Source organism: Metarhizium robertsii (assembly GCF_000187425.2).
Source record: "Metarhizium robertsii ARSEF 23 chromosome Unknown MAA_Scf_4, whole genome shotgun sequence".
Lineage (NCBI taxonomy): Eukaryota > Fungi > Ascomycota > Sordariomycetes > Hypocreales > Clavicipitaceae > Metarhizium > Metarhizium robertsii.
Genome location: NW_011942182.1, coordinates 3,671,664 through 3,694,506, shown reverse-complemented (window position 1 = coordinate 3,694,506; position 22,843 = coordinate 3,671,664). Strand labels below are relative to the sequence as shown.

The 22,843-nt window shown below is 53.2% G+C and overlaps 5 protein-coding genes across 5 annotated transcripts; 4 read left to right on the top strand and 1 right to left on the bottom strand.

Moving 5' to 3' along the window:
- Positions 1 to 729: 729 nt before the first annotated feature.
- MAA_03226 (glycoside hydrolase family 76) lies at positions 730 to 2,255 on the top strand (the record flags this gene model as incomplete). The annotated part of the gene is made up of 3 exons (XM_007821224.1): positions 730 to 829; positions 913 to 1,637; positions 1,692 to 2,255. 3 exons carry the CDS (start codon positions 730 to 732, stop codon positions 2,253 to 2,255), a joined length of 1,389 nt encoding a protein of 462 aa, XP_007819415.1.
- A 1,440-nt stretch (positions 2,256 to 3,695) lies between these two features.
- On the top strand, positions 3,696 to 4,109 carry MAA_11147 (uncharacterized protein; the record flags this gene model as incomplete). Its single annotated transcript, XM_011413113.1, has 1 exon — positions 3,696 to 4,109. The coding sequence occupies one exon, from the start codon at positions 3,696 to 3,698 to the stop codon at positions 4,107 to 4,109; it is 414 nt and encodes a 137-aa protein (XP_011411415.1).
- Positions 4,110 to 4,732: 623 nt separating this feature from the next.
- Positions 4,733 to 6,067, bottom strand: MAA_03225 (alpha-actin; the record flags this gene model as incomplete). The annotated part of the gene is made up of 4 exons (XM_007821223.1): positions 4,733 to 4,795; positions 4,857 to 5,171; positions 5,237 to 5,692; positions 5,759 to 6,067. The coding sequence occupies 4 exons, from the start codon at positions 6,065 to 6,067 to the stop codon at positions 4,733 to 4,735; spliced, it is 1,143 nt and encodes a 380-aa protein (XP_007819414.1).
- An 843-nt stretch (positions 6,068 to 6,910) lies between these two features.
- MAA_03224 (DNA-binding domain-containing/ankyrin domain-containing protein) lies at positions 6,911 to 9,263 on the top strand (the record flags this gene model as incomplete). Its single annotated transcript, XM_007821222.1, has 4 exons — positions 6,911 to 6,976; positions 7,183 to 7,378; positions 7,447 to 7,635; positions 7,690 to 9,263. The coding sequence occupies 4 exons, from the start codon at positions 6,911 to 6,913 to the stop codon at positions 9,261 to 9,263; spliced, it is 2,025 nt and encodes a 674-aa protein (XP_007819413.1).
- Positions 9,264 to 15,291: 6,028 nt separating this feature from the next.
- On the top strand, positions 15,292 to 16,290 carry MAA_03223 (uncharacterized protein; the record flags this gene model as incomplete). Its single annotated transcript, XM_007821221.1, has 1 exon — positions 15,292 to 16,290. One exon carries the CDS (start codon positions 15,292 to 15,294, stop codon positions 16,288 to 16,290), a length of 999 nt encoding a protein of 332 aa, XP_007819412.1.
- Between the last annotated feature and the right edge of the window lie 6,553 nt (positions 16,291 to 22,843).

The following is a 22,843-nucleotide window of genomic DNA, read 5'->3' as shown; positions in this document are numbered from 1 at the left end:
CAAGGGACAAGACTTGTGTCGATCGGGTAATGCGGCAAGCGATGCTTGGCATCGATCCTGTTTCTGGGGACGTTGGCCAAGACGACCTCATCTATGTTTCCAGGCGTAGTTTGCATGATTGCCATGCTGGGTAACAAGATGGCCTGGCTGAATGCCAGTTTGATCGTGTAGAGGATTGCCGCCAGGATGGTTGTCTTGTAATTTTGGGACAACCAAACATGATTGGAACCAGGTCACTGGCGCCTATCCGACTGCCACCCACCCACTCACACCGTCACACAAGTTCTTGTACATCCATCCTCATACAATGCACGCTCGCACTTGATGTTCCCGGTTCATTCATTTTCCCTCCTCCCCCATTCATCCATGTATCCCCCCCCTGACCACACGGACTCCCGTCGACTCTCCCAACTCTTCTTCGCTCATTCATTCCACGACATCCAACTGCAATCTCGACTCGAGGCCCGCAACTACCGTCATTCTCGTCGACACGAATCCCTTCATCGTTGCGGCGACTAGCCTGGCAACGCTGCCATCGCCTCGTGCGCCCTAATACCTCACACGGCAGCTCAGGTCCGATTAAACAGTGCCGCACATGAGCACCATCGTCTAGTACCGTGCCCTCAGAGTTCTCCCACTCTCGCTTGACTGTCACTCGCTCAGCACCCAAACCTCGTCAAAACAAACACCCTCGTTCAACGACCACTACGTGGAATTTGGCATCGCACCATGAAGCCGTCCATCTCGCCGCGTCCGACGGGCGTTATGCTCCTGGCCGCTGCGGCCTTTGCTCAGGCACAGACATCACCTTTCTCTATTGACAGCACTGGTAAGACCACGCCCATGTCCACGCCTAGGATTGTACGACGTCAGCTCGTCAAGCCATGGCAATGCTAATGCTCGTCTTTTCAGCTGCCATCAAGCAAAGTTCTTCCACTCTTGCATGGGATATGTTGCAATACTATAAAGGCAATTTAACTGGCCAGACGCCCGGTATTTTACCTGGTCCTCCGCCCGCTGGTGACTACTACTGGTGGGAAGGTGGTGCCATGTGGGGGACATTAATCGATTATTGGTACTGGACGGGCGATTCAACTTATAACAACGAGATCATGCAGTCGATGCTGTTTCAAGTCGGCGAAAATAAGGATTACATGCCTCGAAACGTCACGGCATCCTTGGGTAACGACGACCAAGGCTTCTGGGGCATGGCCGCCATGTCTGCCGCCGAAAATGGCTTCCCTGATCCTCCATCTGACAAGCCCCAGTGGCTAGAGCTTGCGCAGGCCGTCTTTAACACCCAAGCCAGTCCTGATCGCCATGACTCGACCTGCGGTGGTGGCTTGCGGTGGCAGATTCCCTTTGCCAACAACGGATATGACTACAAGAACAGCATCGCCAATGGTTGCTTCTTCAACATGGGTGCCCGTCTGGCTCGCTATACCCGCAACACAACCTACTCGGACTGGGCCGACAGGACATGGGATTGGATGTGGAACATTGGGTTCATTGACAATAAAAACTACGCCATCTACGACGGCGCCAAGGTGACTAATGGCTGCAAAGATATCAACAGGGCTGAGTTTTCTTACAATAATGCCGTATTTGCAGAAGGTGTTGCCTTTATGTACAACTATGTGAGTAATTGCACGTGTGCGCCATGACAAGTCATCATTATTAACCTTGGGTAGACAAACGGAAACGCGACGTGGAAGGCAAGACTGGACGGACTCATCAAACATGGAATGGAGACTTTTCTTCCCAAGGGAATCGCAGTTGAGATATCGTGCGAAAATGCGGGAACTTGCACCACGGATATGCTTACATTTAAAGGCTTCCTCCATCGTTGGTACTCGACCATTACACAACTCGCGCCCTACACTGCCGAGACAATCCGTCCAGTCTTGAAGACATCGGCCGAGGCTGCCGTCAAGCAATGCACGGGTGGGGCTCTGGGACGACAGTGCGGCTTCAAGTGGGCTAGCGGTGTCTACGACGGCAAGACTGGCGCTGGTCAGGAGATGGCAGCCCTCTCCGCTGCCATGTCCCTTCTCATTCCTCAGGCCAAGGCTCCCGTGACGGAGAAGGATGGGGGAACGTCCAAGGGCAACCCCAACGCTGGTGGTAGTGGTGATGATGCCCAGAAGAAGAGCAAGCCCATTACGACTGCCGACAAGGCCGGCGCTGGTATCCTCACCATCCTGGTGTTGGGGTCTGCGTGCGGTATCTTTGGGTGGATGAGCGTGGGTGTTTGACCGGCCAATGTCATGAAGCACCAAAAAAAAAGAAAAAAAGAAAAAAACCAATCTATGACATGAATCGGGCCTGGCTGTAAGCCTGGCGGTTTAATTTGAGACATTGATATATGGTCTGGCAAGATCATTTTGCACTACTTGCTATTTTGAAGGACTTGGAAAAGATGGGATGATTTTACGGCGTTGGGAGGAAGGGGGTTGGGGGTCACAGGCTAACAGCAGCAGCTATCTGTGCTATCTTGATACCGTTTTCTTCTTCTTTTCTTATGCTGGCAGCTTTGGTATCGACAACCAGTGTCGATTGACTGGGTCGAACAAGTGCCACCTAATTTTTTTTTTTTGGGGGGGGTTTAAATTTTGATTTACGGCCGCAAGCGCGCATTCACGGCACGGGACCGCGAGCCAACGATACGGGAAAGATGTAGCGTGGAAACTTCCTATAGTAATAGAAGGACTGGTGTGATTACAAAATCTTGGGTCACTGTCTTTTGCAAGCTCTAGTTGAAGATGGCGCACCGTGTGCGTCGGTAGGCCACTTTGATGCGCGACGTCGAGCCACAAGATTTGCTGTTGGCTGACCAGTCCTCGTAACCAATCACACAGCTGCGGCGACCTGGGCATCGGGAGGCGCCGATGGTGCAAAAAACCAGCACAGCAACCAGGTCACGAGGCCAGCAAAACATTCAACAGACCGTGACCCCAACCCACCGTCGTCTGTACTAAGGGCGAGCGCTTGCCCGACGGCCAATTCTTGATTCACGTTGTCGCCCTGCTCGCATCCGGGCGACTCAGTCCCCGGCGCATCTGCATCTTCCGCCATTCCCGCCCATTTCGATGGGGTAATAGGAACTCGATTCCCCTCAATGGCACAATGAGGTGACGCCGCAAAGAGGGGCGAGCACGCACATCCACGCCCATCCACGCCCATCCACGCCCCCCGCGTGACGAGAGCCACCTTCAAACCTGCTGCTGCCCACCGCCAACGCTCCACTTTGCGGCCTTGGGTTGGAAACGTGGGGAAGCAAGCCAAGCGTTTTAGTGGCCATTTCTGCAATTTTTTTTTCCCTTCCTCCCTTGTATGTTTGATTTTTTTCTTTCTTTCCTTGTGTCGGCTGACCTGGTCTGGGAGGGGGGGCAAGCAAGATGAGTGGGCTTTGGGGTGTGTGTCGACGCCGTTTATAAGTCGTGAGTCCTGCTCTGGACCTCACCGACAGACCATATCATTCCCTTGTTGCCATTCTAGAAAGAAAGAAACACCGATTGACCAGCTAGACTTGGTTCAGTGTACCTCTTTTCGCAAAGCCGTTGCTTGCCATTGACGTCGCCAGCTACACCACAGCGTGCCGCGTACGACCTAATCACCACTTGCCCCCGTCGTGTTATTTGGCATAAGCGCAAACCACCACCACCCCAAGTGCTGGATATAAAGGACATCCCGCCATGCCGTACCTCGTCACCGAGCCCGCGCCCTCCACGACAAGTTACGTGCGCTGCGGCCGCGGCGGCGCGGGCAACACGTTTCGCGCGCAGGCAGCGCCGCCGCCGCGGGAGGTGTCATCGTCGTCGGCCGCGGCACCCTCGCCATCCCGCTTCTTCAGCGGCATCGGCGGCGCGGGCAACGCCCACTCTGCTTCGGAGCGGCCCCCGGCGACGGCCTCGCTCGACGACGCCGTCCGCCACGCGGCTGCGCGCGACAGCGCGCCCGTGGGGTACTGCGGCCGCGGGGGCGCCGGCAACGTCTACCGGCGCAAGGAGAGCGATGCGTCCAGCTCGTCTTGTGCGTCGAGCGTCCGCAGCAGCGTGAGCTCCACGGCCAAGCTGTGGAGTCGTGTGAGCTCGTTGGGACGCCAGTAGGGGGTCTTGGGGTGAAATTCGACTTTCGTTTTACGAGTGGTGTTTTGGGATCAATCTGGGTTGGGGCAAAAAGTGATTTTACTCGAGACGATGGAAGTGAGCGAGTTGGCGTTTTGTGTGTTTTTTTTTTACTGTTGGGGGACCTCAGAGCATACGCAGCGCGCATATTTGCATCTGGTGAACTGTTTTCATATACCCTTCCCCCCTCCCCCGCTGCGTGCGGTGTGTAGTTACTATCCGATTAATCAAGTAATGGACAAGAAAAGATGATATATATCCGGCTTGAATCGTTCATCTCAGGTGGCCTGTTTACTTGACTACATGGGCTTTAGGCTCACAACCTTCTGTTTTCGAGTTGGACTTTTTGGTAGGCCGGCCATTCACTTTGTTCAACACCATGTTTCGCCAGCACCTCTCTGGCGTTTGGTTTGTTTCTTTCATACTCTGGCATCCATCAGGGTATCATTAAGCTGCTCTAGTCGCGGCCCCAAAACAACTCCGCCCAAGTTTACATCTCTCCCCTTTGCGTCATACCACATCATCATGTGGGCATGGGGCCTACATTCTCGGTGCGAGTGATGGCCGCCGAAATGCCCCTTGTCAAAACCATGTAATGCTCGCTCTCAAGTAAACTTGGTGTGGATAATATCCGGGTTCTCGTGCCAGTCGTCAACGCTCACCCACATCTTTGCGTGCTCGTCAGTCTCACAGTTTGCCGGCTAATGCTCAGGGAAAGAGACGGCTTACCTTGCGGAATGTGCTCAGTCCAGCGAGAATGCTTCCCCCGATCCATGTCGAGTATTTCCGCTCTGGTGGCGCAAAAATCTTTATCCTCATGTCCTTGACTGCCAGCCTCTGCAGCTCCGTTAGCAGCCGGTCGCCGAAACCCTTGGTCAATGTGCTTCCGCCCGACAGCACAATGTTGCCGTACAGCGACTTGCGCAGGTCGAGGTCTGTCCTGTTGATGGCGTCCACCACAATCTGGTGGACGCCAGGGTACTCGAGACCGATGAGTTCCGGGTCAAACAGGATTTCCGGCGCTCTGAATCGTTCTTGACCAATCTGTCCCCCGGTTAGCTAACCCAAGTCCCCAAGGGGAGAGGATGTATCGTGGCTTGTGGAATTACCTTGAGCTTGTGCCCATCGGGCAAGACATACTCGGCAAACTTGCTCTCGTTCGGCTTCACCCCAATCCAATCCCTCTCCTCTTTCCTCGGGTCGTGCGCCACATATGACACGCTCTCCTTAATCAGCCTCACCACCTCCTTCTCGGCACTCGTATGGAAGACATAGCCGCTCTTCCGTAACAGCGTTTGCAGGTGCTCTGTGACATCGCGTCCTGCCACGTCAATTCGTCGGATGCTGCTGGGCATGGCAAACCCCTCGTACACGGGCACCGCGTGCGATACACCGTCGCCAGAATCCAGCACAATACCAGTCGTTCGACCGCTGGCATATAATGACAAAACAGCCTGGATGGATGTGTGCAGTGCGGGGACGTTGAATGTTTCGAATAGAATCTGTGCGGCGGTATCACGGTTGCTTCGGGGGTTTAGAGGAGGTTCCGTCAACAGGACGGGATGCTGGATTTGTTGTTAGCAAATATCCTAGGTTTGATCCAGCTCGCGGCCCGCTCAGTCGTGGCATACCTCTTCACTCAACGTCTTCAGTCCCTCGCCATACACGTACTCCCATATCCGCTCCATATCATCCCAGTCTGTGACAATGCCGTGTTCCAGAGGATAGTGGATCTTGAGCAGGCCTCTCAGCTCACTGGCGGCCTTTTGGCCGATAAAAACATCGCCTTCCAGAGCGCCAGCAAGAACTCTCAGGTGCTTTGGCCTGCCCACCCACGAGGGGAAGAAGCATTTTGGCAAATCGTCGCCAGCGAAACCCGCGCGGATGGTTCCCGAACCATTGTCCAAGACAATGGGGGCATTGTGCAGTATCTCCGTCATGTTTTGGTGTTTGGTTGAATTTGAGAACCCGCCTGATGTTGATTGACTTGCCGCCTTTGTCTCGAGGCTCTTTGCTCTCTTCAATGTTGCCTTGACGTCCTCGCGGACCCCTGACCGAATGTCGTCGCGCGCAGTCTGGGCGTCGCAGCTTACTGCATGGACAAGACGAGATAAAATCAAGATGCGGAAACAAAAAAGAGTTGCTGAATTCTTACTTCGTCAAACCAAACGATATGCCAGTCCGTGTCGTGTTTTGAGCGGTCGTGTTCTGTTAATCGCCAACGACGACACATGGAGTTTTGCTATGAAGTTCACACGACGACACGCGCTGGCTTGTACCCAGGTATGTGCAAGCTAACCAACCCGCTTGGAGCACCGGGCTCCTCAGCACAACCAGAACCTTGTCTCAGTGCCCGTTGTGCTTGTGCTTCAGGAGAACGCCCCTCTCCCTCTGTGGCTCATGCCCGTCAAGCCATATCACGTGCTCTGGCGGAAGGGAGACGACGACTGGACGGGAGGCAGCGGCGCCTGAGGCAGGAACCACTTAAAGTGCTGCGCGTGGGTTCGCGTCTCTCAACGTGGACCGCGTCGTCGACGTGCCAACAATTTCGAGGTACACCTTGCAACCCTTGCAACGAACCCATTGATGCCCATGAGAACAAACTTGTACACTTGCTGGCTGCAGCGACCGTCCCTCTCCCCGGCTGCGTCTTTCTGAGCAGTGGAAATACCTTCTTGTTCATTTTCCATTCGATATTCGCTCCGAATTCCCGAGTTCCAGCCTCAGCATCTCCAATTGCATGGCGGCATAAAATCGCAATCTCTTCCCCATCCACAACCAAAATGGTCAAAGCCGGCGTTGCTGCGGTCAGTGCCGGTCCGGGCATCTACAGTGCTACCTACAGTGGTGTAAGAATCCCCAATCCTTCCATAAATTGATGGTCTTTGTTCAAGTATCGACACGCCGCCGGCTGTTTACGGCTTTGGCTTTGTTGAGCGATTTGGTGAAACCAACCATGCCACCACAGCTCCTCAAGGACTAAGCATCCAACTTTTAAATTTTCTCTATCCGTACTTTGAATGCGTCGCGGTTTTTTTGCTCACAATTTTCTCAGATTCCCGTCTATGAATTCCAATTCGGAGCCGACTTGAAGGAACATGTGATGCGACGAAGACATGATGACTGGATCAATGCGACACACATCCTAAAGGCTGCCGGCTTCGATAAACCAGCACGAACCAGAATCTTGGAACGAGACGTACAAAAGGACGTCCATGAAAAGATTCAAGGTGGATACGGCAAATATCAAGGTTGGTTATACAAAATTGCCGAGTCGTCCTTTGTGCATGTTTCCCTCTTTGCTGATTGAATAAATCAGGGACCTGGATCCCCCTCGATTCTGGCGAGGCCCTCGCCCAACGTCACAGCATTTACGACCGACTACGACCCATCTTTGAATTTGTCCCTGGAAACGAGAGTCCCCCGCCAGCACCCAGACATGCAACCAAACCGAAGGCATCCAAAGCCAAGCCGGCGCAGCCTCCACCGCCTCCGAAATGGGGTGCGGGTAAGTTATACAGCTTCGATATAACGCAACATTCCTCATCTCACACGAGCACAGGCGCTGTAATGGCACGTCATGAAGAGTTTGACAATGGAGACACTCTGATGGGGGAGGACGATACACCAGACAACTTGACTGTAGCATCAGCATCCTACATGGCAGACGACGATCATTTCGACATGTCCCACATGTCAACAAGTCACAGAAAACGAAAGAGGGAAGAGCACATGCAAGACCTCACGGAACAGCAACATGCGGTGTACGGGGACGAGCTCCTGGACTACTTTTTGCTCTCTAGGAACGAGCAGCCTGCTGTCAAACCAGACCCGCCGCCGAACTTCCAACCAGACTGGCTCATCGACGCTGAAAACCACACTGCTCTGCACTGGGCATCTGCCATGGGTGATGTCGACGTCATCAAGCAGCTGAAGCGTTTCAATTCAAATATCGCAGTAAAGAACATACGCGGGGAAACTCCATTTATGCGGTCTGTCAACTTTACAAACTGTTACGAAAAACAATCATTTCCTGCGGTGCTAAAGGAGCTATTCGAAACGGTAGACTCCAGAGACAACTCCGGCTGCACAGTGATTCATCACGCTGCCGTGATGAAGAATGGCAGAGTCTTTAGCCCGTCTTGTTCACGGTACTACTTGGATCTCATTCTGAACCGGCTGCAGGAAAACGTGGATCCCTCCACCTTCCAACAAATGCTGGACGTACAGGACAATGAAGGCAACACGGCACTGCATCTCGCTGCCCAGAGAAACGCTCGCAAATGTATCCGCGCACTCCTCGGCCGCAATGCATCGACAGATATTGCCAACAACGAGGGAATCCGAGCAGAAGACTTGATTATGGAGCTCAATGCTGCCAAGAAGGAGCGTGGGCCGCAACGGTCGTCCTCGCCATTTGCACCCGACTCGCAGAGGCACGCCTCATTCCGAGACGCCTTTGCCGACAACAAGAAGAAGCCGCCGGCATCTTTCCAGTCGGCAGCCGCAACAACAGTGCAGTCACGGATTGCGCCGCTGCTCATGGAAAAGTTTCAAGACCTGGCCAAGAGCTATGATGACGAATGGCACGAGAAGGACGTGGCGGAAGCCGAGGCGCGGCGCATTCTGGCAAACACGCAGGCGGACCTGCACGCGACGCACCAGCAAATTGCCGAGCTGGAGGCGCAACTCGAGACGGATGATGAGGCTACCAAGATTATGGGCGAGGCAAACAGATGCAAACATCAAGTATTATCGCTGATTACGCACCAGAACAGACTCCATATACATCAAGCGGTGGAAAGCGACATGAACAGAGTCAATGGCGATAACGGCGAAAACGACTCGTACGACGAGAGGCTGGCTCTCGCTCGTCAACTCAATTCACTTATCGGCGAGCTACGACAGGCAGAAAACGACTATGTGGACGCTCTGAGCATGGTGGGGACGGGAGACAAGATTGAAAAGTATAGAAAGCTGCTCAAGAGATGCCTGGATCAGAAGGACGGCGAGATGCTAGATTCGAACCTCGACAATCTCATCGAAATGATGGAGGAAGAGAGGGATGTGAATGACGTGGATGGCGCGATGGTATCGGCAGGCGACCCCATGGACTTTGGTGTCGGCGGCGTATAGTATACAAGAACACCGGGGCAGCTTGAGGATGTATTTTCTATCGGAGGCATGTCTCTTTGATATCCCCGGAAGGCTTGGATTTGGGAGGGGTGTGCGCGGCCTCTGTCGAGACGTGTGCGCAAAGTGACGAAGTGATGATGTGGCGAAGCTTGTTTGTCCATGGCAGCGGCGTGTTGGCGGTGTTTTTGGTCTGGCGGCGTCGTGGAGTGGATTGATTTTTTTTAACGAAGATTATTATGTTGCATGTTAGTCAGTGATGGCAATGCACACACTTTGACAATTTAAAAACTGTTTCTTTTGCGGAGAAGGCATAGTAGTATGGTTCCACCAAGCATGCAGAGCAACGGCTGGCTTGATCACAGGTGCAGCTTACGTGCATGTGGCGCTGCAGTGATGCTCTCTCCCGGCTGGGTGATGCTCCATGTCTCCATGATATGTATGTAAATGTATTTGGTGAAGCTGTCGACAACGAAACAAGGCTGAGCCGGTCTCCAGTCGACGCTAAGCAGTAAATTCGCAAGCCTAGCCGTCGCCAGATCTAAAGAAAGCATCAGACCCCGTCGTTTCATTTTGCGCCCCGGGGCATGAATTCCCTGGGTGGGTGGTTGGTTAGTTGGTTATTTATTTTTGTTTTTCTTCAGCGGAGTCGGAGGGATTCCCAGATCGGCCCGGAATACGGAGTACGTGAGTTGCAGTCGCACGCGTTGACAGGGCGTTATTTATGGACCCGCCGCCGGGTCACTGACGAGGCTGAAACTGGGGCACTCACGACACTCCATATTTCTTAGCCATTGAGAGGACGACGTTGCCCCCGCGTCAGCTTGGGTTGGTCCGCCAACATTGCCATTTTTAACCAGTCGAGCTTCGTCCCGACCTGCATAGTCTTGTCGTCAGGTGAGAGCGCGCGGCCTAGGCGCTCACTCTAGTATTTAGCATTGCTGGATAATAAAACAAGGGAGGGAAAACAATGCACAAGAATACGGACAGATGATGCTAGTCTTGCACCTCGGGGAGAGGGAGGGTGAGTTCAGGTAGGACTTGTACATACGGAGTATATATGTACCAGACATATATCAGACTTGTCTGCGCGCTGGGGCTGGCTGAGTGAGAGACATTGACGGCAAGGCGGGGGGTGGGGGGTGTGTGTGATCTACTGTGCTGCAGCGGGATCGCAGTGTTGAGGCTCTTGATGCGAGATGGGCGAGCTGGGGTTTCGGGGGCACGGTTTGACGACGGAGCAGCTGAGTGCCTACTACGGAGTAGGTTCTGAGGAAAATGGCTTCACGTACTCCGTACTTGCACAAAATACGGAGTAGCACGTCGTACTCCGTAGATGGGCTTGACTCAGCGAGGTGCGCATCGTATTATGTAAGTTTGGCCATTGATCGGTAGCTGCTTGGAGAGGGTGCTGCGTCCATGTCGCAAGCTTGGTCCAATGGGCTGCGGCGGGTAAATATTATTAGCATTTGAAGCAAATGAGGACCTGCCCGCTTGTTCTAGTTTCCGAGGCTCTTGGCGACACTGGTCGGAAGTGGACAAAGGACCAGACCGTTGACATCTGGAGGCTGGGTCAGTCTGCCAGATTGGCTACAAAGGCTCGCGCTGGCCCCATCGCCACGGGTCGACTGGTACTACTTAGGCTTCCCTTTTGTTCGCAGCTTAGTCGTTATTACATACTTGCGTATTGCTGGGATGCATGCCGCTGCGCTGACCTATGTGCATCGTCGACTGGAGGCCAGGGCGGAGCCGAGAGTCACGAGATTATACAAAGATAAGAACTTGGTACAATCCATACAAGCTGAGACTTGAATACATACATTGCATGCATTCATTGCCCACGCCCGGGTGGTACCAAGTGGCGTGGATTGTGTCGTGTCGACTTTGTCGTGACTGCTGGTGCCCAACATTGCGTCTGCCTGCAAGCCAGTCATCTACGAATAGAGCCAACTACCTAGGTAGGCAGGTATAATTGCAAGAACTGGTTCAAGAGGCGTAATTTCAAGACGGCTTCGCCATTGGTCCGCCCGTCTCAAGAGGTCGAGGTGGCGTGGCGTGAGGATGTCATTCTGTTGTATGTATATGGGGAGAAACTTTGATGTCCTTCCCATCGTCACCTACGGGGAAAAGAGCAACGACATGTGCCAGTTTCGCCATATGCCAAAGTTTTGCCGTTGAGCTTTGATGCGCAGAATCCTGAGACGGCTATCCCTGCGAGTCTGCAAGCTCAGGTCGCTTGACTCGAACCGCACATTGCAGCACAGGTGCAAATAGCAAATGCAGCAGCTGACCATGATTCCTCTTGGCTTCACCTGATTCATTGTTTCCGGTCGTCACAGCAAGAGCCCAATTAGCGAGCTGGGATGCTGGCATATCTCGTCCACGCAACGGCTGACGCTACCCAAACTTTAATGTTAGTCCATGTCAGGTCAGTGCATGCTTGAAATCCCTGAAGTCCAGCCACGCCTCTGGATTATCCGGAAGCACCGTGATAACAGAACTTTATAAGGTGTTTTGAAGGGCTGGTGCGGTCGGTCGACACAGCGGACCCAGACATCAGAGATGTCTGCTTCGGACGACGTTCCCGGTCAAGATGCACAAGAACGGGTCTTCTGATGGCAAATTGTCGCCAACCCGCCTGTTGGCTCTGGGGCCGTGGTGGGCTGTTATTGATGTCTGGTTGTACATACGGGCAGTTTGTTGCGACTCAGCTACCATGGACAAGATTGCTGCCCAAAAGAAAGCCCAAACCAGTTAAATCGGTGGGGACAGACAATGAAGAAAATCGGGGCGTGGCGAGAGGTTCTAGAAGACGGAGAGGGCGGCAAAGGATCAATCGATTGAGGTCTGGGGCAGGCAACTCTGGTGCTTCAGCTGGTCAGGGTTGGTGGCTGATCGGCTCTCCGGGTCGGTGCTCCAGCTATTCGAGCAACGCCGCCTTCGAGGCCGTCGTCATAGCCGACTCGGTGCTCTGCGCTTGATTCGCTACCGGCGCCAGGGACTGCGGCATCCCCACCGGCACATGCAGCTGCATGCAGCTTGAAGAACGACGTCTTGCCGTCAAAGTTTATATGCTGTGTGTGTGTGTGTGTGTGCGTGTGTGTGTACAGTATGCTTGCTCGACAAGGGGCCGCCATTGTTGCGGCGTGGCAGGCTGAGAGATTGAGATTTAGTCATGACAGCTTGACTGCCGTACAATGACCGAGTCAGGAGCTCGAGTGAACAGTAGACAATATCGAGAGAAGACAGAACAAAGTTCACCATTATAGCTCATACAAACCCAGACATGTCCGTGGGCACACGTGCACGATCCTGGCATATCCACGGCAGGCACGAACCGAAGCATTCAATGTTGGGTAGGCGGGCTTGTCGTCCAAGTTGTACTAGACTATTGCTCCTTCCCAACAAAAGCCAACCATTGCTGCCGACTCACGTCACGGACTCACATCATTTGATGGGAAGGTGCAGTGCAGTCTTGCCTCGGCCTCCTGGAACATTGAACTGAATCCAATGTTGCACGCAACTGTGTGCACTTGCATACAGAGCAACTCTGCACTGATGACCCAAGCCCATAGAGTCGTTGGAGCCGACACAGTTGAGAAAACCTCAGCATGCCCACATCATGCACCGCAAATTGCCAGGTTTCACATCCGACAGAGTGGCTGCCGGTCGCCCTCTTGTGTCGTCTTCCATCTTTACTTTCCATTGTCCAGGTGCGAGGAGGCTACTGTTTCATCTGGCTAAATGATGTCCCAACTACTAACTAGGGATGACGGCCTGGCTCAGCCCAAACCATCCATCACCCTTCCCACCGGGGCTCGACACCATAGCGGCAGATGTTCTTGCGTTTCACCGCATACCCGTCGCATGCCATCAACTCAAAACAAAATAAGAGGGGGAAGAAAAAATCCTCGACCGGGTGCCTTCCGTAGGGCACCTTTTAATTTTATACCTTCATACAATAGGCAGCCGACTGGTGCATGTGCTCTTGTTGGGCCCCACATTCGACATGTGGCCTCGACAAAACCACCACACCAGACGGCTTGGCTTGGTCCAACCCAGCTGAAAGCACGACAATGTCTGCGCCAGACGTGTGAAGGCCGGTGCGGACAATGGGAGCGACGTTCCCGACCACTCTCTGAGCTTCGCGACTGCACCGCTGCATCAGCTCGCCGACGCTGCCATGTGCCGTCTACGGACCACAATCTCTGCCGGTCGCCGCTTTGTGTTGTTTTGCTCACCGTGGCCCACGAGACAAGGGAGGGGCACAGTGCTTCCCAGCCCTTGAATTGACCCATTTCAGCTGGGGAATTTGCGGCAAACGCCCGACACGCCGGATCTGGCTCGGGCACAGAAAAAGCCTTCCAGCTCAGACTCCGGGCTGGGAGTCTCGTGATGATTCCCCGCGACCGCCGTGGCTCCGAATGCCTTTGGGCAGCCGCCGGCTCAAGATGGAACCAGTTCCAGCCGAGTCAGCAAGCCATTTGAATAGCCTTTTGGTGCAATCATCGCTGAAAGCCAGGGTACCTAGGTATAAACTAGTATAACCCGATGGCCATCGGCTTGGCCTTCTCTCCACGCAGACGTGTGGCGGATCCGGAACCTGTTTGCAGATTTCATGTCGCGCGTTTTCGCCGTTGCCAGGATGGTCATTTTCCATGGCGAGCTGACGGCTCCGTTCTTGGTGCAAGCCCATGCTTCAATGTTCCATCCTGTCGCTGCAGCCTTCAATCTTGACCCACAAACCACCTGGCCATTATTTCCTGGCCTGTACATACATGCGACAATACGGAGCACTTGTCTGCGAAAACATGCATGCCGCCATCTCGCAGATTGCATTTGCTGTCAAGTGGACTTTTGCGACAATCAAACACAGCGGCCCGGCCGTTTGCCCCAGATGTACCTGACGTAATTACCAGGAATAGACGCCTGGGCAGGATGCCAGAAGGAATCAAACATGGTCAAGTGCCTGGGCGTGCGCCCATCACCCTTCTGCCGTCACCCTCGCTCCAACACGAGGGAGCTAAGAATTTCCCCTAGGGTCAAGCTTGTGCTGGACGGCGTTGACATTCAGAGCTGAATCATGTGGCATCCACGGCTGGCGTCTACGCACTACCACATCTACCTCATTCCCAAGTGGGTTCATAGCAAGCTAGTAGTGCCATGGGCGTGGATGTGCCTTAATGTTTCCTACACAGCAGTCTCGTCCTGCTGGCGAGAAATGGAGCGACCTGAAAAGGCCATGGCATAAAAGGTTCTGCGCCCCAAACATGCGCCGCGTCTTGGTTGGAGGGAATTCCGTCAAGTCATCTCACCTTCCAAAGGCCTGTTTGGTTTTCCCAAGGGCCAAGTTCCAAAGGCACTCTTCTGTTTTTGCGGCACATGGAGTAATACGAATCCCCTCATTACCGACTTTGGGCATCTGGACAGTCCGACGATACTCTGCTTATTCCCCCAAGCCATCCTCACGTCGAACCCAGCTGGCGGCCCACTGTGGACTCTATCGATTTGAAGACGACTTGTTCAACGCTTACATGACATCTGGATATACAAATCCAGCCAAAGAAAAATCTTGACGTCGCAGTGTACCGCCCGGCCCCGTTCTGCCCAAAAAAAGAAACAGGATAGACAAGATAAAAAGTACCGTCGAATACTGAGGGGAACGGCTGGTGGCCTCGGATTGGACGGGCCCAACTCCAGAGCAACGAAGCACGACAAGTTGTTGCCGCCCGGCTCCTTTGACAAGCATCACGAGGTGTTCGCACGTCGATGACCAAGCGACGAGGAGATCCAATCGTCGCGGATCAGTAGGGATTCAACCCGCAGCGGACGCTTGCACCACTTGCCATTCTCGACGTCGATTTGCTTCGTGCAGCGCCCCCAATCCTCCGTCAATCCTCGTCATTCTCCCGATCATAGGGCAGACGACAACCGCCCGTCTGACGTGACTAGAATAGAGCTAGCGGGCACCTTGTTCCGGACCCCTGCTGACGACGCCAAGGTTCGCCACACAGGAGACTCTTGCGCAGCCATGCCAGCGACGCCAGTGACCAATCGTGAACTAACACCGGCCAGCGGTTCCCTGACCATGGCCGACTACTTGAAAGCGCAACAACCCACCTTGGACAGGATCCGGACTGGCCTTGCCATCTTTGCCGTCTTTGTCATTGTCCGTTTCTTGTTGCAGCGTTTATATGCTCTGACACGGGGGAGAACAAGGTTGTCATCACAGTCGGGCAGCCGAGACGCCTCACCTGCGCCAGCGCACTTACAAGATCCTCGTCGCCCAGCTTGGCATCTCAATGAAAAAGCCACCAGCAGCGGCTTCTTGGACAAGATGAAGGACAAGGGCGCTGTGACCAGAGACGGCCATGACACGGCTGCAAAGACCAAGCTCACCATTGACCCAAATTGGAGTCTTGGGGCTGAGGCACTTCCTAGGCAATTTATCTCGCGATTGCCCCCTGCGCCACCACTAACACCACCCGAGCTGAGCTCCGCCGTCTTCAACATTGCCCCGGGTCAGCCTCATGCTGTGGACAATTTCATGCGTCAGCCTAACCCGGATTACATGAGCTCAACCTCGTCAGTCATACCGCCGTCCGATGCGGACTCGCCAACTACACCACGACGACGATCTTATCACAGAACGTTGCCTATTGGAATTCCCACCCCACAGCAATCCTTCAAGTCTGACGTGGATTGCGCAAATAGCTCCTTCTCACCCAGCTCGTATCCGCCAACTAGCCCGCTTTTGCCGCCGCCTCCCCCAGGTGTTGCCGAGGCTCTCGGCGATGGCCAAGCCCAGCGACAAGTGAAGATCCAGGGCGAGATTATTTCAGTCTTGGACAACGAGGGCGCAGGGTGGACTCGTCATACCCGCGTTTACGGGGGCGGTGTTTGCCTGGCGTGCGCTGCCTCTGGAGGCGAACATGCTGGCGGTTTCTACGGAGCCACGGTGACGCCAGAGGAAATGCGGCAAGACGCCTTCTCTAGAAGAGGCGGCGGCGGCGTCTTTGTACAGCCTTGAAAGCAACTCTTGTTTCTTTTAGAATGGACTCTACCACGAGTATGTAACGGCCAGTTTCACGACGACATTCGACAGCGACAGCATATTTTCAGCAGAGGGCTTTCTTTTTTTTTTTTTCCCCACGCTCAGGGGGCAGCCTTTGGCTTTGGTCAATACGTTTTTAACTTGAAGTATGTACCGTACCTATTTCATGGATGGGCAACGAGCCTGTTGCAGGCTTGACGAACAACGTTTATTTCTTTTTTTCGGGGGCTTTTTGGGGGTTGATATTCTCAGATTGGATTGGGGGTTTTTATTTTCCTTCCGGAAGGGGGAAGCACGGGAAGATTGGAGAGATCTGGGTCGGACGAAAATGAGGCGCAAACTTGATACCGTCTCGGGGTGTTGGATTTGGCGGCGCCTCGAGAGAATTTTTTTAGATATTCTTTTTGCGCATGAGATGATAATGACCGACATGACTATTCCTGATACCTGATACTACGCCCTGGTCTGTGCCGCCCCTAGTTTACTACATGTGCATATTGAGTCAAGATGTGAAGAAGGCCCAGGCTGTTGCGGTAGCCATGGTTCAGAGTGAGCATGTGAGTGACGCAACATGAGTGATAATCTGCGAACTGTCATGCCTAAAGGCTTATTATTCACATGTCCCATTTTCTCGCAAAGTACCCAGTCCATGGGGGGGCAAGCATTCATTGTATTCCGTACATGGATTTTGTATTCCGTACATGGGTTTTCATGTATGCGGTTCACACGAGATGGAACATGATGTCCCGATTGGAACCAGCCTGCCTGCCCGCATGCTTGCCGTACAGGATACTTGTCTGAGAGGGACAGGCCTCCCCCCCTTCCTCCTTCCTCCTTCCTCCTTCTGCTAGTTCAGTTCTGTACAGAGGCTCCCCACGCGTCGGTTTGCGTCGCTGGCCGCGGGACGTTCGGCCCAGGCTGGGGAAAGAGGGGGGGATGCTGGGAGTCTGACGGCCTAGGGCTGAGGAGGAGAGAGAGGCTACGCCTGCCGGAAGTCGGTTCACGTGGTGTTTTGGGGAACGTCTGCGTCCTTTGTCCGTTGGAGAGAAGAGGAAACAGGCATCGAGGATGGACGGGGAGGAGCAGTCTTGGTGGAGGGGCGTGGGGGGATAGAGATCTGACGTGAGGTGAAGGGTTGGTCGTGTCAGTGCCAGCCCAACGGTTGGTTGGCGACGCTGGGACGGGTTCAGGCCTCGTCTGCATGAGATCGCGTAGGGCTGTGGACCTGTCACGTTTGGGGTGGTAGTATTTTGGCTTTTTGTTGTCGTGGTTGTGCAGGGCGTTTTGCGGGCGGGAAGGACGTGGTCTTGGCTTGAGCTGGGAGGCGGGCGATATGGGCTAGGTTGGAATGTAGTTCGCGGCGCATTCTGGTCTGGCCTTGGTCTGCTGGTGGCCGGGGGAAGTGATTTGGACGGGTTTGAGAGCAAGCCGAGGCGTGCTGGCTGCGGTGAGGTTCTGTAGATGGTGAATATCATTGGTATCCGGTGTATCTAGGGCTGTGCCGCCGGCCGGTCCTACGGCCCTTGACGGAGGCGTTTTCGAGAGTAGTGGTTTACTCTTTCGACAGAAACAATTTGAGTTCCTGGTAAACGGAATGGCATAGGATGCCGGGGGCTCAATATAACGCCTTGCAGTACCATGTTCCCCGGCGCCAGGCAACACTTTTGTGAAATGGTAGTTCTACCTGCTGATACAAACACAGCCAGCACAGCGGTGCTCGTCAACGGCGGTAAACGGGAAGCACAAAACGGCAAGCGGCCGCTGCGTCTGCCAAAGCACGGGTCCGTTGCTGTCTCGGGAAAGTCCAGCATGCTAGATACATGACGCACAAGTATGTCTGAGACTTGGCGCACGGCGAGTCAGCCCGCGGCTCCCGCGAGGTTCGTGGCTGGATGCATCTAAGTCGGGGTCGATGAGTACAGAACCCTCGGCGATGCGAGTTGGGTGGAAGTTGGTCTTGCACGGAGCACCTGTGCAAGGGTTCGGGTGACGGGAACTTTTCGGTCGGCAGTTGCCCGCGTCCAGAAGTCGTGTAACGCCATTGTGCTTCCTGTATATGGACTTTTGTGGGAGTGAACGGGCCGCGAAGTGTGTTTCCAGCGCGAGCCATAACATGATTTCCACATTGCAAATGACCACGTTGTTTCCGGCGTGGACTATGTCGATGGCAACAAACTCGATTCTACGCAAGGGCCACTTCGCAATGGACCATGGAGCGACGGGCCAGAAATATCATCATGACATTTTACCCTCCCAGACGCTATCAGGCCGTCTTACACGGCCCATGATCCATTCCCGTGTACACATCCCATCCTCCAGAAGCCCTCAACAGCACCGCACGTTTTCGAGGCAACAGAATCTCAGCCCCATGCCGCGCAGACTCGGACGGTTCGGCTATCCAGTCAGATAAGATGCTCATGTTCCATTTCAACACGACATACCTCGTCCAGAGGCCTGTGTCCGCCGCCCCGGAGTCTCAAGGCATCGCCATCACTCGTCATTGGCTGCACCGGCGCCTGTAACAGTTAGCCATGGTCATTTACTCGAGTTGGGAAGGGGGTCGACGTGCTGGCTCAGTGGTGACTTGGCGCTCAACGCCGCTCCTTTGTTGCTCCTGGTCTGTCATTTTGTTTTTGGGGTTTGGAAGATGACGCGTGGTTGGTGAGGTGAAAGGGCGGAATCAAGTTGGAGTGGTGAGAAGCTGAGGGAGGGAGGTGAGTGTGGCTGAGCGCGTCTGACGTCAATGTCCGAATGGAGGCGTGACCGATAGATTCATCCAGAAGAATAGTTCGGCCTGAACAGGAGCATGGCCTGACTAAGGGTGTTCGTGATCAGTACTGGATCTTGGGGGAGAGTGACTGCTCCCCGGGTGGGAATGAGTAGCCTGGCTTCTGGGGAAGTCTCGTCAGTTGCGTTGCGAGGGTTGAGAAACCTACCCTACATACCTTGGATTTTTGGACATGTCGAAAGCTCAATATGGAATTGCAGTGGAGTGTGGGGGGATAAACTAGACAGCCCTCGAATATGTGTTTCAGATATTGGTTTTGGTACGGGAAACCTAATTTTAGTTGACATGCAGTAAAATGTAGTCTGGCGTGGGTTTTAGCCGCGCTTCTGGAAAGATGCCTGTCTTGAAGATGCGGAGTCGGTGTGATATATCATATAGAGTAGTTCAACGAATCATTTCCCGTAAAAGATTAACACGGGTTTGTTGGATGTGCTAATTGCTTTTTCGTCAAAATAAAAACAATACAATGCGTGTATGTAAACATATCGTGGTGTACTCACCACTAGGGAGGAACAGGAAGTGCCCTTATGCACAAGGCACAATCACGGGTAGCCCGAAGGAAACATACGATCCAAAACAATGAAACCCTCCTTCAGGCAGGCAGTAGATCGTGTAACATGTGTGGATAATGCGTACTGAACAAGGTTTCCCTCACATCCCGTAACTATTGTGCATGAGTTGATAGATGACAGATTAATGCCCATTTATTACGGAGGACGAAGCAACTCCATATACTACAAGCCTGTTTGAAACTGTAGAGATACTTGTTCCTACCAAACATGCTCTGAACAAGGTGTCCATCTTGGGCTCGAGAGTCATACAAAGAAAGTGCCAACTCTAGTCATGCCGAAGACAAGGTTGGGCATCATTTGCCTCAGGCCATCGCGCATGTTCGCTTCTACTGCTACTTCGTACATCGCAGCTTCCCCGCAATAGAGAGGCACCAACAGTCACAAGAACATGCCCCAGATTGTCTTCTCTCAATTCTTGTCCAGGTGACCCATCTCGATGCTGCTTACTAGCACGGACGGTGCCCCATGTACACTGTCAGCCGCAAGACAGCACCATCGATTGGCTGGGAACACAACCCGTTAAGCGCCGAACCAACGAGTCGTGAGGCTGGGTTGGATTGGTGAGCTGCCGAGACGAGCCACTTAGACGACGGCAGCTCATTTCGTTTCCGATGCCTTGGTCGTGCGAGCAAGTTGAAATACGTAGTTTTTTGTCTTGGTTGGATCAGCAAACCAGATGATGTGCATACATGCATACCTAGGTACACACGGAGAACGCCCACAACGACCTGAGCGGCCCTTTGTGGTAATAACTACTCCGTACTGGGTCTTTGAACAGGTCAGCGACAGGCCTGATGGAGGTCATTTGGGTGATAGTACGGAGTAGTACATATACAATATAATGCCAGCCCTCTTGTCTAGCTCCGTGCAAGTTGTCGTGGTTTGGTGGTCTTGTTCCCGCCTCACAAGCTGGCCTTGGTGAGGCGACATTGTGGATTATCCTAGCACTACGGAGTACTCCGTACTTGCTGAATTCAAGTCTCCCCGCGCACGCAGGAGCACAAGCCGAGGTGTAGAGACTGCGAGCATTGGACAGGACAACATTGACACTCTAATGGAGTACTACTGGTGACACTTTGCGATTTGCAGCTGGCTGATTTTTTAATTCGCAACAAGACTCCACAGAACAAGGAAAGGCATGCTAGGCTTGGTTACCCACATTAGGCTTGCCCAGAAGTAGTGTTGACTGGTCAAAGTGCTCACTTTGACGTCGAAGCTCCCCAGCAGGCGTCCAATGCGAGGCTAGATCGGCGGGAAGGGAAATGAAGGGTGAGCATGGCTTGCATGGTTAGTGGCCGCAGGTACCGGGAGTTATCCACACTTGTGATGGTGGACAAGGGTGCTCCGTATTGAACCCTGGTCTCTCGGAACGATCATTTACGCTCTGGAGTCTGGACTAGAAGACGACATGAGGCATTAGGCAACAAAGCCGGCAGCGATGTCGACTGCGTCGAGTGATGAACGTGGGCGACGAGAGCAATCAGTTCTTGTAGAATCTGCAATACCGGTGAAGTTGAGGGCGACTCTTGATTAGGGTTCAGAACGGGACCAGGCGGTTAACTCGCTCGGCCCTAAACTGGTCTGGCCGCGAGCCGCTCCCATCCCATCAACCTCGCAAGCAATTTGAGCGTGACTTGTTGCCGTGTTTGAGACTCACGTTCGCCCCGAGGAGGTGGTATTGGCTGACTGGCTGATTTCACATACAATGGAAGGCAAAAAGTATTCAACCAGGCCAGGTACCTAGCTATGGCGCTATACTATATAATATCTTGTAATGTTAGTGTGTATACTTCTTGGTAGCCAAATATATTCTGCCACTGACTGTAAATGGTAAATTTTGAGTCATATGTACAACAGCTGACAGAGTCTATCATTGCCCTGTGCTCCGTACCGGGTGTCGGATAGCTTATGGCCACTAATAGCTCGACCTCCATGCCCGACGGCGCTGGCAGCATTCAACCTGCTTGCTTCTTGCTCAAGATTGCAACTACTACCTAGGTAGTAGCACGTCCCGAGTAGTACTAGTTCATCTGGGTGCGTGCGCTCCGTCTGACCATCAGGGGTCGAGCAAGGATGGCAGTGGTTGTGGTGCTGGTCGACGCTCACGGGCTAGCCGAACGAACAGGGGTTGCGTTTTGTGAAGACGGCGAAGGCATGCGACAACATCGAACTCATGGAACGTGGAATGGGGCCCGGAGAGGAATTAATTAATGTCCTTACGATTAAAGATGTAAGAAGTACTATGGAGTACGGAGTATGATGTTTGAAGGAGCGAGAGAGGGGAGAGGGAATTATTTGACATTTGGGTGACTAATCAAGACTCAGCAAGTTGGGAAGGAGCCAGCCAAGGCACAAGAAGTGTGCTTCATTGAAGTCATGCATACGGAGTACAGGTACCAAGATGCCTCAGTACTTTGGCTAAGAGCGTCAATGACTCTCATACTTATACCTACTTAAGTAGGTAGTATGCGACTGCCATAGAAACACAACGGAAAAAAATCACTCCTGAATTCGGCAGTGCATTTTCTGAGCATGAAGGTAGTAGTTGTGAGTGTTTGGGGTCTGCATGCGACATCCCAAGCTAACCGGGCACTTGACTCGATGTAGCCACGGTTGAATGTTCGTGCACGAAAAGGAAAAAAGAAAAAGAAAACACCGAGAGTATTTAATCCACGGGGTACGGAGTAGTCCGTATTGCTCCGTGCGATCTTACAAGAACAGAGGACTTGCTTTTCAGATAGATGGTGGTTTTGCAGCATCGAGTTGATCCGCGCATGTATGTACACTGGCGAATCACGGCAAGCCAGGCACAGTTATTCAGAGTATTGTGTGGTACTTTTTCCCCATGTCTAAATGCCTGATTTGGATGTGCACAAGAAAGCGATTCGTACAATATCAAAGCACTAAGCATGTGTTCTTGTGTCCATGTGCAAGCATCGTGTTCACACGCCGTACCCTGGTTGTCTGATACCAAGTACATTATGCTCGCGTGTCGACTGTCCCGAACGCCAGGTACCTTAGGTACCTAGTACCTAGAGGTATGCAAGCGACAATCAAATATTGGCAAATCTAGACCGAGACCCACGTCGTTGCTACGCGTCCATGTCCCTTGTGCATTTCTATTCTTTGCATGACAATGGCAACATGGTGAACAAACTACCTACAGTAG